The following is a 16087-nucleotide window of genomic DNA, read 5'->3' on the forward strand; positions in this document are numbered from 1 at the left end:
GCACAGGTTTTTCTGTCCATCTTTCCACTGTGAGAAGAACATTGGTCTAAAAAGATGTGTAGCTGTCAAGATGATATTACTAAAATAGGAAACAGACAGCATGAACCTTTGCAACAGAAACACTGAAACTGGACACCTGAAATGTGGCGAGAGATTCTATGTACTGCTGAGTCTAAATCTGCGGTTGTGATTACTTGATTTGTGAAAAGCAAAAAAAAGGCAACCGACTTGTAAGGCTGAACTTCGGAGGTGTGGAAAAAGATCCCAGCCTGTTTCTTTGAAAAACTGAAAGCAAGTGCTTTAAAAAAAGACTGTAAGCTGTATTAAAGGCAAAGGATGGACACATTTTTAGTTTTTGAGGCTTCTCTGTAATTTTAAGTTAAATATATACTTTCCTGACACTGAAAAATAATGTCCATTTAGACTGGAAATGATAATAATGAAAGGGTGGTCTCTGACTTTTGCAAGTACTGTATATGTAATGCATACTGGGCATTATTAGATATAGGAGTTGTGTGATAGATAGAGATGAGTGCTGTGTCAGTGCTGCACTGTCCTGTTTACTGTGTCTAATGTCTGTTTAATTTATTGTATTTATTGTTTCTAGTCTAATTTTGTGTTTGCACATTATATCTGCACGTTTGCACTTTGTACTTCTTGTTCCTTGTTGCACTGTGTTGTTCCTGGAGGAACATAAATTCACTCTTCTGTGTACTTGTACATAGATGGAATGACAATAAAAGCCTCCTGACTCTTGACTTGACTTGACAATATGATGCATAAGTGTACTTATAATACAAAGTGTATGTGTAAGTGACAGAGAGAGACAGAGTGGGAGTGAAAGAGAGGGAGAGAGAGAGAGAGAGAGAGAGAGAGAGAGCAGCAGTTCATTAATCTTTTTCAATAACCTCCTGCAATGGTTGTTTGTTGTACAATTACTTCCTAACAATCAATGCTACACATTGAGCACTGAGCTCCATTTAAGTCATTAAAGCATAATGACTAGGAGCACCTTCTGCAGCACTGTGCTATTCAGTGTTACTTTGTGTTATTCAGCTCATGGTCTCTTTGAAACCAACCTCAGCTAAGCCTTCCCACTAACAGTTTAATGTGGCTTAATTAATTCATCAGGTCAGATGAGTTGGAACTCAGGCTTACATAACCAGTCCCCAAGAGTAGAGCCGTAGGCACTGCGCTATGGCAGTTATGGAAAAAAATTAAAAATAAAACGTGACACTGTTGTGTCTCATGACATGAGCGGCCCTCAGGGGTCTTCACTGATGGGGTCTGGTCTGGACACTGCATGCCACGGCCACTGGGACAAAGCTGGGAAAGCCCTCTGGAGCACAGGTCCAGCTGGAAAACCCCTCACTGGCCCAAACCCCTAGGTATTCAGGATGCATAAACATCTGTGGGTTTGTGTTATTTCTCTTGTTCTCTTTTTGTATAATAACAGGGTAATATAGCATTATTCTGATGTCTCCATTTGCCCACCCAACCAACCAGATTTTTTGTGTTAGCTAGCTTTTTATGCAGTTATTATATTATATGTAAGGTTTATGTAAATCTGTGTGTTAATTGCTTTTTCATGATAAGCCTATTATTTTTTATTTCTAGACTACAATTCAATTCAATAAGAAATAAATAAATATCATCCTGTGCCATCCTGGGTTCCTCGTCAGTCTTGTCCTGGGTTGTAAATGATTATATATACACCCTTACCTTTGAGATTGTGTCCACCTCATGCTGCAGATTTTTAGTCTCTGGCTTATTAGTGCCTTAAATGGCCTCTGGATTAACATGTGACATGCTTTATTTCAATGCTGAGGTTTACAGTGATAAGAGTGCCATGGGGGGACACAGCATATACATGTGTGTATACAAACATGACATGCAAACATGTATGACATCACCCTGCATTCGTAAAAAATACTTGCCATAGTCGTCTCAGCGATAGAGCCAAAGCTGTTGATGAATATGTTGCATGTCACGTTCACTGGAGGACCTGGAGTTAGAGATGGATGTAATTAGGAATTAGTCAATTAAACGAAAATGTCAGTTAGTGTCATCTGTAATTAGTCAAGTATTTGCACTTTAACCCTCCTCCCTACTCTTCATTAATGTATGCATGAACACACATTGGAGGAATACATTAACTAAGTTTGACATGTTTGTCATTTGCTGGCCTGAACTGCTACAAATCAGTTTCTAGTTAATCTTGCTACAGTGCATTAAAGGATGCATTTTATATAGATAGATGGATGGATGGATGGATGGATGGATGGATAGATAGACAGCACATTGTCACTGGACTCATGAATCATGCTTTCATGATGAAAATCATTGATGAAATGATTTTTCATTTCATGAAAATCATGATGAATCATGCTTTGCTATCTGGCAGTCTGATGAATGAATCTTGAGAGCACTTCCTATGGAATGTATAGTGCCAGCAGTAAACTTTGGTGGAGGAGGCATAATGGTCTGGGACTGTTTTTCAGGATTTGGGCTTAGTCTGTTAGTTCAGTGAAAGGTAGTGTTAATGCTACAGCATTAAAAAGACATTTTAGACAATTATATGCTTCCAACCATGGCAACAGTTTGGGGGAAGGTCCTTTCATTTTCCAGTATGACTGTGCCCCTTTTACACAAAGGGAGGTCCAATAAAACATTCTTTGAGTTTGAACTCAACCCCATCAAACAATTTTGGGATGAATTGGAATGTCAATTGTAAATCAGACCTTCTCGTTCAACATCAGTACCTGACCTCACAAACGCTCTTTTGACTGATTGGGCCCACATTTCCACAGACACACCACAAAATCATGTGGAAAGCGGGTTGTTATAGGTGTATATGGCACTCCATATTAATGCCCATGGTTTAGGAATGGGATGTGGCGATATAGTGTACTATTTTTTTATCAACAGCAAAGGCATTTTGGTGATTAGTTTGTATTAATTATTATAAAATTATATATAATATATAATTCTAAAATTCATTTTGAATAAGTGAATATTGTGTATAAAATAATAAAACAAGCAGTAATCCACACAGTCTATCCACTTAGTGATTTTATGTCAAATACTTTCAACAAAATTATCAAATACATTAAGTGAACATGTTTTAGGGAGAGGAATGTTGATCAATGACATTACAGCCATAGATTGAATAGATTGAATGAAACTACTGGACCTTCTCATACAGGACCATGCTGAATGTAATGGGCAAGTGCTGGACTGATTTTGGCTGATTCGACTGAATGCACCAGTGGATGTCCATGTCCTCGCATTACATTACAGTGAACATGCAATGCACACTGCGCTCCCTGATTCACCACAAATCCATCTGTGGAGCTGGACCATATGAAGCTCTGCCACATATAACGAAGTACAAACTGAACATCTATTACAATATATTTTATTTATACTTTGGAATATACTGAAAACATATAACAATGTGTTTCATGGGTTGCATGTCAATAAGGTCTAATCCTACTCTAGGCTGCATGACCTTCATCAGTCCATTTATTTTTGTATTTGCCTATGCATGCTCTACTTACCAGTTTACCTATCCGTGCTCAATGCTTAATGATACATTTTCTCGTTTTGTTACACTTTCTCAAAAGTTTAAATGGAATTTTCCTTTAAATTCTGTAAAGCTTCTCTGATGTCACATGGTTTCTAAGAACATATTTGCATATTAAAACATGCAAGTCAAAGCAAACGTCATCTTAAGATGTCACTTAGGGGAGATTTCAAGGGAAAGGATACAATTAAATTATTTCATTTTATAAGAGGAGTATGGAACTTTGGCCCTGAAAAGCTGTAGTCCAGCACAGTTTGATGACTTCCCTGCCCAAACACACCTGATTTAACACATCAGTCATTTGCCAGGTTTAGTTTGCATGTTAGAGCAGGAAAATTGACAAACTCAGACTCCAGCCTTCAGTTTATTGTAGTCTAATGTTCCTGGGTGAAAAGAGGACTAAAAATTCTTACTTAAGAAAGAGTACTATTGTTGTAGTAGTAATTTACTTAACTATAGGTAAAACTATAAACAAAGGAAAGTACATGTTGGACTTCTCAAGTATTTACTTTAACTTGGTTATATAAATGGAAATAAGTCTTTACAAACAAAATTTTTAATTATGTTAATTGTTTAATTATGTCTATTGTCTGCTGTATGTTCGTGGTCTAGTAAATATGATGAAATGACTTGGTTATAGGTAGATTAGTCAATTAATAATACAGTTGTAATGACAGACATATGGCCCTTTCTTCTCCTTGAACATTAACCACACATTAATTACATTAGCTATCTAAAAGGCACACACAATAAGCATCAATTTTTATGTTGAATTAGCAGCTATCATACTTATTCTAAAACAACCAATCAAGAAGATAAAATAATATAATTGCTGTTTAGCTTAGATTAGCAAGCTTGCTCAGGGTGGAAGTTGTGAAAAGTGGAGATTTCTACATGATTCGGGAAGCAGCTCATAATACTGATGTTTTCTTTCATCAGAAAAAAAAAGGAATGGTGATGACAAATTGGATAAAGTGTGTTCCTTGTGTGTGCTGGTAACTAATCCTTTCTTTGTCTCCACTAAACTTGATGTCTCTAAACACATCAGGGCTGAAGTGCAGGGTAGTTGGCAGTGCTTTATTTTGATTGGCTTCAGAACTGAATCTTTATCAAGCTTTCTTTAATCCAGTGTATAAACTAACATGCAAGCTTATTATTAATCTGCTACAGCTACAGCTACTTAAAGTAGTGAAGAAAAAGTACTATATAGCAAATTAATTCAAGTAAAAGTAAAAGAACTATAATGTAATTCTACTTAAAAAAAGTAACATTTCAGGGAAAAATTAAGTTAAGAACGGTGATACAATTCATTTTCATGCAATTCATTACTTTTAAGGTGCCATGGATAATGTGACCTTGCTTAATTTAATGGATGGATGGATGGATGGATGGATGGATGGATGGATGGATGGATGGATGGATGGATTGATCAATGTTATTGGTACCCATAGGGAAATCCATGTGCTACAGTAGAACTCCACAGAACTCAATAAATACAGAAATTATACTTAGTAGTTTTGCGTTCAAACAGTGCAAAGGCATCAGTGTATAAACAAATAATTGCAGAAGACAACAACTGAAATGTTCACATTCAGTATTGTATGTGGTGGGAATAACCCACAGTGTGACATGTCCTTGTCTGTGACTTCGATCAAATGGACTTTGCTGCTGGCCTTCATTATCGTCTGTCCACCTACCCAAATTATCATTATTCTCCTCTGCCTCTACTAAATATGACAGTGGCAGCAAATCAATAGTAATCACAGGTTTGACTGAACCTCTGCCTTCCTATGGTTTTATGAAGCCACCATGTCCAAACAGTAGTCACATGTGCTCATTTTAACCTCTTAAATGGTAAGTTACTATAGTTACTATCCCTATAGTATGTAATAAGCCTGGAATTTCAAGGGATTTTCAATGTCATAAATACATTATTTGTATATTAGTTTCATAGAAGAATAAGCTTTAGGTTTAATCTCTCTACTTTCTCAGCTTATTACATCATAAGGCTCATAATTACATAATTATAAGTAACTACATGGAAAACAAATTAGCCTTGAATTACAGGAGTAAGGAATTACATGAGAAAGTAATAAGGCTGTAGTTTACATGGTTAATGTGAGTAAACTGTACATACTTCATTTGTGCTTTATGAAACTGACTTTGCCAGGTTTATCATAAAACAATGTCTCAGACCCCAGTGTATTCACAAGTGTTTCATGTCAAAGCTTGCTTCCTAGAGATTTCTGTGAACAATTCTGATTTGGTAAGTTTCTCTAGAGTGGAGCATTATTCATCAAACCTCTCTGAATGACATTGTTCACATCTTAGTGATATAAGTATACAGAAATTTAGAAAAAAATTAATTCAGTTGTTAAAAAGTCCTTTGCTTAGCCATACCTTTAAAGTTGGGTCTAATTCTGGCATCATAGCCCGAGGTCCTTCCCATGAGCTTGTCCAGGAAATCTGAAGGAGACATGGGCACTGCTCTCCCCCGAGCACTTTCGGGCTCCTTTGTGACCACCAGACTGAGAGAGAGAGAGAGAGAGAGAGAAGGGGAGAGAGAGAGATTTTAGAAAAATGAGCTGCGACAGTCACCAAGGCTACAAATGGGGAGAGCTTCGCTAATGTCAACTGACATCATAACTCATATTTAGGTTTTCTTTTCCAGGCGCGCCTTAAGGCCGTCGTGCACTTCTGTTCAACCAAAGAAAACTAGCCATGGACAAAACCATGTGACCCGAGTTAACACAACAATGCATTTATGGAATAGCAGGAGCACGTCTTTGCACTTCTCCAACAGAGGCACGTCAAAAGACTGGATCTCATATGGTAGTGCACTGTGATGTAACTGCATCTAAAAAGACATGCCAGACTTCCTGAAAAGACTTTTATCTGCTGCAGGAAAAACTAATGGAAGAGAAAATGAACCACGGCTGACCCCCATGCCAATCAGAACCTGACAAAACCACTACTTTTAAGCAGGTGAGTAACAGAATGAAAAATCTTGATGATTTATCAAACCACATGGGCCAAACTTGGGCTCTGTACAAAACGACACCCTGTTTGCTACATAAGACACTAATATGTAATGAAGTCTGAAAATAAGACCTGCTGAAGTTAGTGTACAGACAATGTACCCTAGTGCAGTGGTTCTTAAAAGAAAGTACTAAACTGTTTAGTACCCTCAAGGTTATTCAGTACCTTTAGCTAGGGAACATAATAATATGATATTATAATTCAGTCATGTTTTGTGAAGTGACTGTATAATTTGTCTTGATGACAAGCCTTTTATTTCATTTTTCTACAACCCCAATTCCAATGAAGTTGGGACATTGTGTAAAACATAAAAACAATATGATGATTTGCAAATCCTTTTCAACCTATATTGAATTGAATACATTACAAAGACAAGATATTTAATGTTCAAACGGATAAACTTTATTGTTTTTTGCAAATATTCACTCATTTTGAATTTTATCCATGCAACACGTTACAAAGAAGTTGGGACAGGGACATGTTTGCCACTGTGTTACATCACCTTTCCTTTTAACAACACTCAATAAGTGTTTGGGGAACTGAGGACACTAATTGTTGAAGCTTTGTAGGTGGAATTCTTTCCCATTCTTGCTTGATGTACAACTTCAGTTGTTCAACAGTCCGGGGTCTCCGTTGTCGTATTTTGTGCTTCATAATGCGCCACACATTTTCAATGGGAGACAGGTCTGGACTGCAGGCAGGCCAGTCTTGTACCCGCACTCTTTTACTATGAAGCCATGCTGTTGTAACACGTGCAGAATGTGGCTTGGCATTGTCTTGCTGAAATAAACAGGAACGTCCCTGAAAAAGACGTTGCTTGGATGGCAGCATATGTTGCTCCAAAACCTGTATGCACCTTTCAGCATTAATGGTGCCTTCACAGATGTGCAAGTTACCAATGCCATGGGCACTAACACACCCCCATACCATCAGAGATGCTGGCTTTTGAACTTTGCGTTAATAACAATGCAGACAGTCCTCTTCCTCTTCGGCCCAGAGGACACGGCGTCCATGATTTCCAAAAACAATTTAAAAAGTGGACTCGTCAGACCACAGGACACTTTTCCACTTTGCGTCAGTCCATGTCAGATGAGCTCGGGTCCAGAGAAGCCGGCTGTGTTTCTGGGTGTTGTTGATATGTGGCTTTCGCTTTGCATGGCAGAGTTTTAACTTGCACTTGTAGATGGAGCGACGAACTGTGTTCACTGACAGTGGTTTTCTGAAGTGTTCCTGAGCCCATGTGGTAATATCCGTTACAGAATGATGTTGGTTTTTAATGCAGTGCTGCCTGAGGGATCGAAGGTCACGGGCATTCAATGTTGGTTTTCTGCCTTGCCACTTACTTGCAGAGATTTCTCCAGATTCTCTGAATCCTTTGATGATATTATGGACTATAGATGGTGAAATCCCTAAATACCTCACAATTGCACATTGAGAAGCATTGTTCTTAAACTGTTGGACTATTTGCACACACAGTTGTTCACAAAGTGGTGATCCTTGCTTGTGAACGACTGAGCCTTTCAGGGATGCTCCCTTTATACCCAATCATGACACTCATCTATTTCCAATTAACCTGTTCACCTGTGGAATGTTCCAAACAGGTGTTTTTTGAGCATTCCTCAACTTTCCAAATCTTTTGTTGCCCATGTCCCAACTTCTTTGGATCATGTTGCAGGCATCAAATTCAAAATGAGTAAATATTTACAAAAAACAATAAAGTTTATCCATTTGAACATTAAATATCTCATCTTTGTAGTGTTTTTATTTATGTTTTACACAACGTCCCAACTTCATTGGAATTGGGGGTTATATGTTAAAAAAGAGGTTCCGAAAAGGAACAATTATCCCCTTTCCCCAAGAAAAGAGAATGTAGTGCAGCAAGGAAAAACAGAAAGCAGTGATTTGCAAATTATTTTCGGGACATGAGGTGTTACACTCATCAGAGCACAGCACATATCTCCACTTTGCACCAGTCCATCTCATATGAGCTTTAGCACAGGGATGTTAACGGTGTTTCTGGATTTTGCTGTTCTTTGTGTATTAGAATGCTGACTTTTTGTAGATGCAGCATTTGTAGATACAGTAACAAACTGTGTTTACTAATATGGGTTTTTCAAAGTATTGCCAAACTCATGCGGTTATACAGAGGCATATCAGATTTTAGTGCAATGTCATCTAAGGGATCAAAGGTCACAGGTATTCAGTATTTGTTTTATGTTTTAATCAGTCTGCAAACTTCCCAATCTCACACTGCTCCTGTCCCAACTTTTTTTAAATGTGTTACATGCATCAAACATGGAATTTGCATATATTTACAAAGATCTACAGAGCCCCGCTGTTGATATCCTGTAGAAATAAAATAATGCATCACCACACCTTATTAACGCATGGGAACGAGATGACTAAGTCGTGGTCATGACTTGGTAAGGCATGGGAATCAGATTGTGGCTTACTAAGTCGTGGCCACTCATTAAGATCTCGTTCCCATGCATTAATAATTTGTGGCCACACATTATTTTTTATTTCTACAGGATGTCACCAGCGGGGCTTAATAAAGATCAATAATGTTAATTAGGTAAAACATTAAATATCTCTTCATTGTGCTGTTTTCAGTGAAATATCTGTAACCTGCACACCCTCAGAAATAAAGGTATGAAACTGTTTTCTTGTCACTGGGGTGGCATCCTTAAGGATACATTTCAGTACTTTTAGTCAGGGAGCACAATTGTACCAAAATTATAATTATATTTTCTAGGCTGTCTCATTGCCCTGTCTCATTTCCAGGCTTTTATTTTATTGTTCTGTTTTAAAACATTAGGTCATGAAGAGGTACAAACATTTACTTTTCATCTGGGAAAAACATATTTAAGGTATTGGACCTTAAAACCACTGTTGTACCTTTAAGGGGATATTTACACTGTTTGCACATTGATGAATGAAACATTTACCTGCACAGCCCCTTTATTTCTAACAGTGTATAGTAATCCTAACTTTTTTAGAATTGGGATTGCACATTTAAAACTCATTTAAAATTATATATATAATTATATATATATATATATATATATATATATATATATATATATATATATATATATGTTATAGTGCTATAATGTAGGGAGTAGTGACTGGGAGGAGGCAGGCATTTCTGTTCCTAATAGTAGGAAAAACTAATAGTTTTATATAGTTATCCAGTGTAGGCAATAGTGAGTGATTAGGGGAGAATTTCCATTTATTAAAATAGTGTTCTCTTCATTTTGTAATTTAGGAAATAGTGATAAGGTACCATACTACACAGTGCTGATATTATATTTCTAATAACGGTAAAATAAATAAAAAGTTAATTTGTGTGTGTATATATATATATATATATATATATATATATATATATATATATATATATATGTGTGTGTGTGTGTGTGTGTGTGTGTGTCTTTTTTGGGGACCAGTTCCCCCCACAATAACTGCAATGTGTGGTTATGAGGACATTAGTTTGTCCTCCACAAAGAAAATCGATGACTGAGATTACCTTTAAACATGAAAAGTAGCAGCTCTACTTATAAACATTTTTCTCTGAAAACTGCTGCATCTGTGTATTTCACTGTACCTGAGAAATACTTTCGCTATTGCTACATTTCCACCAGTGAATAACAACTAAATGACTGTAATTTTCTCTGGGTAGTGTTTTGCTAGTGAAAACAAGCTTGCAGCAAAGAGCCTCTCCTGACAGTAAAAGATAGAGTGTTACAGTGGGACCTTTTGCCAGTTGTTTCGTAGAGACAAATAATGAAGTCAGTCCCAGACCGTAATAATTGTTTATGACTCTCTGATTGCCCCTCTGCCATACACTGTGTGTGTGTGTGTGTGTGGCTAACAGTCTTAGTACTATTTCTGAGGCTTTGGACTGTAGCAGCATCTCTTAAATCTGTTCATTCCTTCAAGAGTTTGTACCAAGTATGTAGCTGCAGCTCCAGGCTACAGCTAAAATCAGGTGCTTTTTTTAGAATCCATGGACATGAGGTTTTATTGATCTGTTAAAATCTGCCCAATCCAACACTGAGTCAGTTGTTGTTGAAGAGATTTAAGTGCAAGCACTGAGTGATGGAAAATACTGTGAGCTCCTTCAGGCCACAGAACAAACAGCTGTTTGTAAAAATGTACGCTGATCCTCATCCATGCATCATTCAGCAGCATTCTCCTGCTGAGAAATAGATGAATGCTGTGTGAAACTGACAGGTACTAGCAAAGACCAGCAAATTCCTCAGTCATCATAACCAGTGATCAGAAGATTATGCAGACTTTGTGGTTTACTCTAAAACAAAGCATTTGGATTTTGATACAAACATATTCCTTCCAGTGTGGCCAATATGATACAGCACGACAGATACAATGTGTGACAATGTGTGTGTCATTGAATTCAAATGAACCTGAATACATATACATTGAACTGCCAGTTTGTCAGTTCACCTTCACTATACTCACTGGCTTTTTTACGTACATCTACTATGTACACTATATTGCCAAAAGTATTCAGTCGTCCATCCGAATAATTGAATTTATGGAATGGGTTTTCATGGCTGAGCAGCTGCATCCAAGCCTTACATCACTAAGTGCAATTCAATGCATCGAATGGAGTGGTATAAAGCACCGCCACTGGACTGTAAAGCAGTGGAGACGTATTCTCTGGACTGATGAATCATGCTTCTCCGTCTGGCAATGGTACTTATCTGACTGCATTGTGCCAAGTGTAAAGTTTGGTGGAGGGGGGATTATGATCTGGGGTTGTATTTCAAGAGTTGGGCTCAGCCCCTTAGTTCCAGTGATAGGAACTCTTAATGCTTCAGCAGACCAAGAGATTTTGGACAATTTCATACTCCCAACTTTTTGGGAACAGTTTGGGCCCCTTCCTTTTCCAACATGACTGCACACCAGTGCACTAAGCAAGGTCCATAAAGACATGGATGAGTGGGCTTGGTGTGGAAGAATTTGACTGGCCTACACAAAGTCCTGACCTCAACCCGATAGAACACCTTTGGGATGAATTAGAGCGAGGCTGTGAGCCAGACCTTCTCATCCAACATCAGTGTCTGACGTCACAAAATGCACTTCTGGAAGAATGGTCAAAAATTCCCATGAATACACTCCTAAACCTTATGGAAAGCCTTCCCATATTGCTAATGCAATATGTTTCCTCATGCCAATCCACTAATAAAATGTTGCAAAAGACAGGCATGCAGGGTAACGATTGGCAGCATCACAAAACATAATGCACTGTATGCATGTGTGACAGTGGTGCACATGCACAGAGCAATTTGACAGGAGGCGCAGATCAGACAGTGAAAGAAACATAGCTGATGATGAATGGGGCAAAGGGAAGCTGACAGATTGAGCAGCAACACATGGGCAACAGTCTATAACTGTGCTTATCTATACAGTGGTCCTGTAAGGTAAGTGAAGGTCATAAAATGGCCAGTCAGTGGATGTACAAAGTAGGTGTTTTCTAATAAAGTGAATAGTAATTGTATACAGTAGCTTTCAGAGAGGATGTGGTCTGAGAAGAATAGACTTTGCCCTCAGGCAGCCTCTCAAATAACAGGGAAACATTTGGAGTAAACAAAGCAGGGTAATTAGCAAAATAAATAAATAAATAAATAAAACAAAGAAACCCACAGGACATAGCAGTTATAAACCACTTCCAGTATCCTCAGGACTGTCTTTGTAGGAGTGTATGTTTTGTGATGTTAAACAATGTCGTTCATATTCAAGTGCATTTTTAAATGTGAGACTACACTTAACCTTTGTAGTTCAAGGGAGCATCAGTGATTGCATAAAACACAACTGTGGTTTGCATGACATTTAAATGCTCCACACTGTTAAATATCAAGTGCTGGCGCGCTGGAGTGTGTGTGAGATGAAGCATCACTGAGTGTGTGATCAGATTGGCTCTCAGTCAGACTCAGGGCCATGTACATATGAGCACAAACACAGTGCCAAGTGTACTTTAATGCGATTGCAGTATGTGCCCATAGCATGCCTGAATTTAACTTTTGATTTATTAAGTCTGCAGCTTATCATGCAAAGCCCTCCCACTTATGAGTTTAAAGGGTGCAGTGATAAAATGGAGCCATCATAAGCTTGAGTGATCAAAAAAGAAACACAAATGCTGGCAGCAGAATTGTTCATTCTGTTGAACTTAGTGACTTTAATGGTAGCACTGTCTTAGAGTACCACCTTTACTGCAAGTCAACTTGTGAAATCTTTACTCTGATATAACTGGCCCAGTCAATTGTATGTACTATTTTTGTAAAATGAAAGTGTCTAGGATCAACAACAGCTCAGACAAAGCGGTAGATTGTGCAAACTCACAGAGTGAGGTTTCAAAGTGTGCAGCATATAAAAACACATATTCTTTATTACATAAATCAAAATAGAGTTCCAAACTGCCTCTGGAAGTTAAATCAGCACAAGAACTCTGCATCAGGAGCTCCATGAAATGGGTTCCATGGCCTAGTAACTGTACACAAGCACTCACTATATACACTGTTAAACATTGCCTGGAGTGGTATAAAGCACGCTGCCACTGCACTTTGGAACAGTAGAAATGTTAGATGGCAGTTTGGTGAGCTATTCATTGGGTCTACAGTGTGTTCCCTGCAGGTCCCCTGTGCTGCTGACCACCAAGTCAGACACACCATGCCCTCAGATATGGTGGGTTGGAGGAGTTGTCCAGGATCCAGTGTGTTGGGTGGTGGTCCACCCCTGTGTTCTGCAGGTTTTCCCTCAGGAGCCCAGACTGGTGTTAAAAGCATTGGAGAAATCACATATGGTGTTAAAAGCATTGGAGAAATCAAAGAACATGTTTCTCTCACTGCTTCTCCAGGTAAGCCAGAACTCTGTGTAAGAGGTAGATGATGGCTTCATCCACTTCAATGGAAGGTTGGTAGGAGACCTGAAGTGGGTCCATAGATGAGCTCACCAGAGGGTAGAGATGGACAAGAACCAACCTCTTTAGTATCAGTGCCACCTGCCTGTAGCTGCTGAGGACCCTTGAGTGCTGAATCTTTGACACTGGTACCACCAGATGTTTTCCACAGTTGTGGTACTCTCCAGCTTCAGGCTCATGTTGAAGAAGTCTCCAACTATTTCACACAGCTGATCTTCCTTGCCTTTATTTTCCTGAGCTTATATCTTACCTGGCTGTTGTGAGTGACAGATTGGAACAGGAGGGCTGAGTGCTGGAGTATACACATTGGAGTAGGGGTAGGGGTCAATCTGACCCCTTTTTATGAAAACTTTGTAAAGTGATGCGAACATGAAACCTATGACCAAGAAATGGCATTTGTGAAGCTCACAAAGAAGATTTTTAAAAATTACACAGAATATCAAGGAATTTTGATTTGAAAAAAATTTTTAAATCCATGAATCACAAAACCTTTATATATTTTAGGGGTAAAGGAAATCTCTTTTACACTAGAATTCACACATCTTTTGAGACTCTCATACAAATTTACTCCTAGTTTTAAAAGGCACAGGAAAATCTACCCAAAACTGGCCATCACAAGTCAAGTGCCAAGTTAAGTAAATAGAGTAGAATATGTAATTAGCAACATATATAATATCTCCACCTTCCTTTGGCACCATTGTCCCTCACTTTGCACGACCCTCCCTCAAATGCAAATGCATGAAGAACAGATACTCATTTTGATTTACCATGCAAACTGTCCATCAACTGCGCCTTTATGTTCATGTGCCAGTTTTGTACATAACATGAATGTACATAACAATGTGTCTGAAATTAACCTGAAACTCGCACAAAAGGTTTAATACATTGGGCCCTCAGCTTCTGCTTTCTGGGGGTCAAAGGTCACACTGAGAGATTAGGATTAAAGGCAGTGATCTCTCTGCAGATGTGATGTGGAATTACAGCATTGCACACACACACAAACAGGCTGTCCAGCAAAAGCAACCCAGAAGGGGAGGCAAAACATATACACACACACACGCACACACACACACACGCTCCTCTCAGGCTGTTTTGCAGAGCATGGCTCAGATTTGCTTTGCACTGTTGACACTGGCATCCCTGTGGGGTCGGGTTGCCAGATAATCTCAAATTCATGCTTTTTGCACTTTTTTGCTTTGGACCCTTTCCCCTACAAACAAATGGCTCTCAAAGCACAAGAACAAAAGCATGGCTCACAGAGCCAAATCAGCATGCAGTTAGAGGGTTGTAGAGTGTTTGGCTGGAAAAGCAGTAGATGGAAGAGCTGGAGAAATCCAGGGGGAGTTCAGCACCACTAGAGATATATGACATTGTCCAGCCAGGACAAGACACTGCTTCAGTACAACCTGATTTCACCCCAATCCCAAGGAAAGTTTTACCTCCAAGCACCTACACAAAGGTAGAAATTTTCCCCTTTCATCAAAATATACACTCATACATAAAGAAAGTAGTGTTCTTCACAAGGAGTCCAAGTCAAGTCTTGAGTGTCAAGGGTGTGAGTCAGAGTCAGGTCTCAAGTCTCTGAAGGGTAATTCAGAGTCAAGTCTCGAGTCCTTTGAAGGGCATAGCCAAGTTGAGTCTTAAGTCTCTAAAGTGCAAGTCAAAGTCTCGAGTCTCAGGGTAATGAGTCAAAGTCAAGTGTCAAGTCTCTTAGGATGAAGTCCAAGTCAAGTCTCAAGTCTCTGAATAGTGTATCCAAGTCAAGTCTTGAGCCTCTTAGGGGCAGGTTCAAGTCAAGTAAAGCCTTTCTTGAGTCTCTGAGGGGAGAATCTGTGTCAAGTATTTAGTCTCTGTAGGGTGAGTTTAATTTAAATCTCAAGTCTCTCAGGGGCAAGTCCGATTTGAGTCTTGAGTCTCTGAGGAGCGAGTTCGAGTCTTTAGTGAACTTCAGTTAAATCTCAATGTGTTATTAATTTTTACACTATACTTGCTATAGTACTTCTACATAATACACTGCAATACAAAATTTACAGGTTAAAATTTTGTATTTGGCCTAGTTATAGTCTTTTGTCTGGAATGCTGTGTGTTTGTACCCTTTATGTAGACAAGGAGCTTCATATATTCAATTGACATGTACACAGAAAACAAAGAAATTATTTTAATTCATTATTGTTATAAGTTACCTGTTACTAAAATAAATATATCATAAATTCATTTGTTAGATTAACATTTATAAAAGTGTTTTTATTTTATTGTGTGTTAGCTGCTCAACACAAAGTCACAGCATTTCGCAAACAGAGAACAAACAGTGCCCTAGTAAGTCTGATAACAGAGATACAGGTAAAACATTTTATTTATTGTCAAGTGGAAGCACAAACAGGTTAAACACAGCAATTACTGCATGTAGCACTTCAAATATTGAAGGTTTTTCTAAACAAAGGCTAAATGGACTGCTATTTTAAGCCAAACCTGGCGCTGCTGTGTGCTGCAAGAATTATTATAATACATTGCAACAAATG

General features: G+C 38.5%; 1 protein-coding gene across 1 annotated transcript in view; it reads right to left on the reverse strand.

Moving 5' to 3' along the window:
• The window catches only part of glra3 (glycine receptor, alpha 3), a 125558-nt gene that overhangs the window by 61970 nt on the left and 47501 nt on the right, over positions 1 to 16087 (reverse strand). Inside the window, exons 2-3 of the mRNA XM_017701470.2 lie at positions 5987 to 6114; positions 1938 to 2005 (exon numbers count right to left, since the gene is read on the reverse strand). Of these exons, the coding sequence (XP_017556959.1) occupies positions 1938 to 2005; positions 5987 to 6114 (196 nt within the window). The remainder of the gene's footprint in view (positions 1 to 1937; positions 2006 to 5986; positions 6115 to 16087) is intronic.

This window comes from Pygocentrus nattereri, chromosome 5 (assembly GCF_015220715.1).
Source record: "Pygocentrus nattereri isolate fPygNat1 chromosome 5, fPygNat1.pri, whole genome shotgun sequence".
NCBI classification, from domain to species: domain Eukaryota; kingdom Metazoa; phylum Chordata; class Actinopteri; order Characiformes; family Serrasalmidae; genus Pygocentrus; species Pygocentrus nattereri.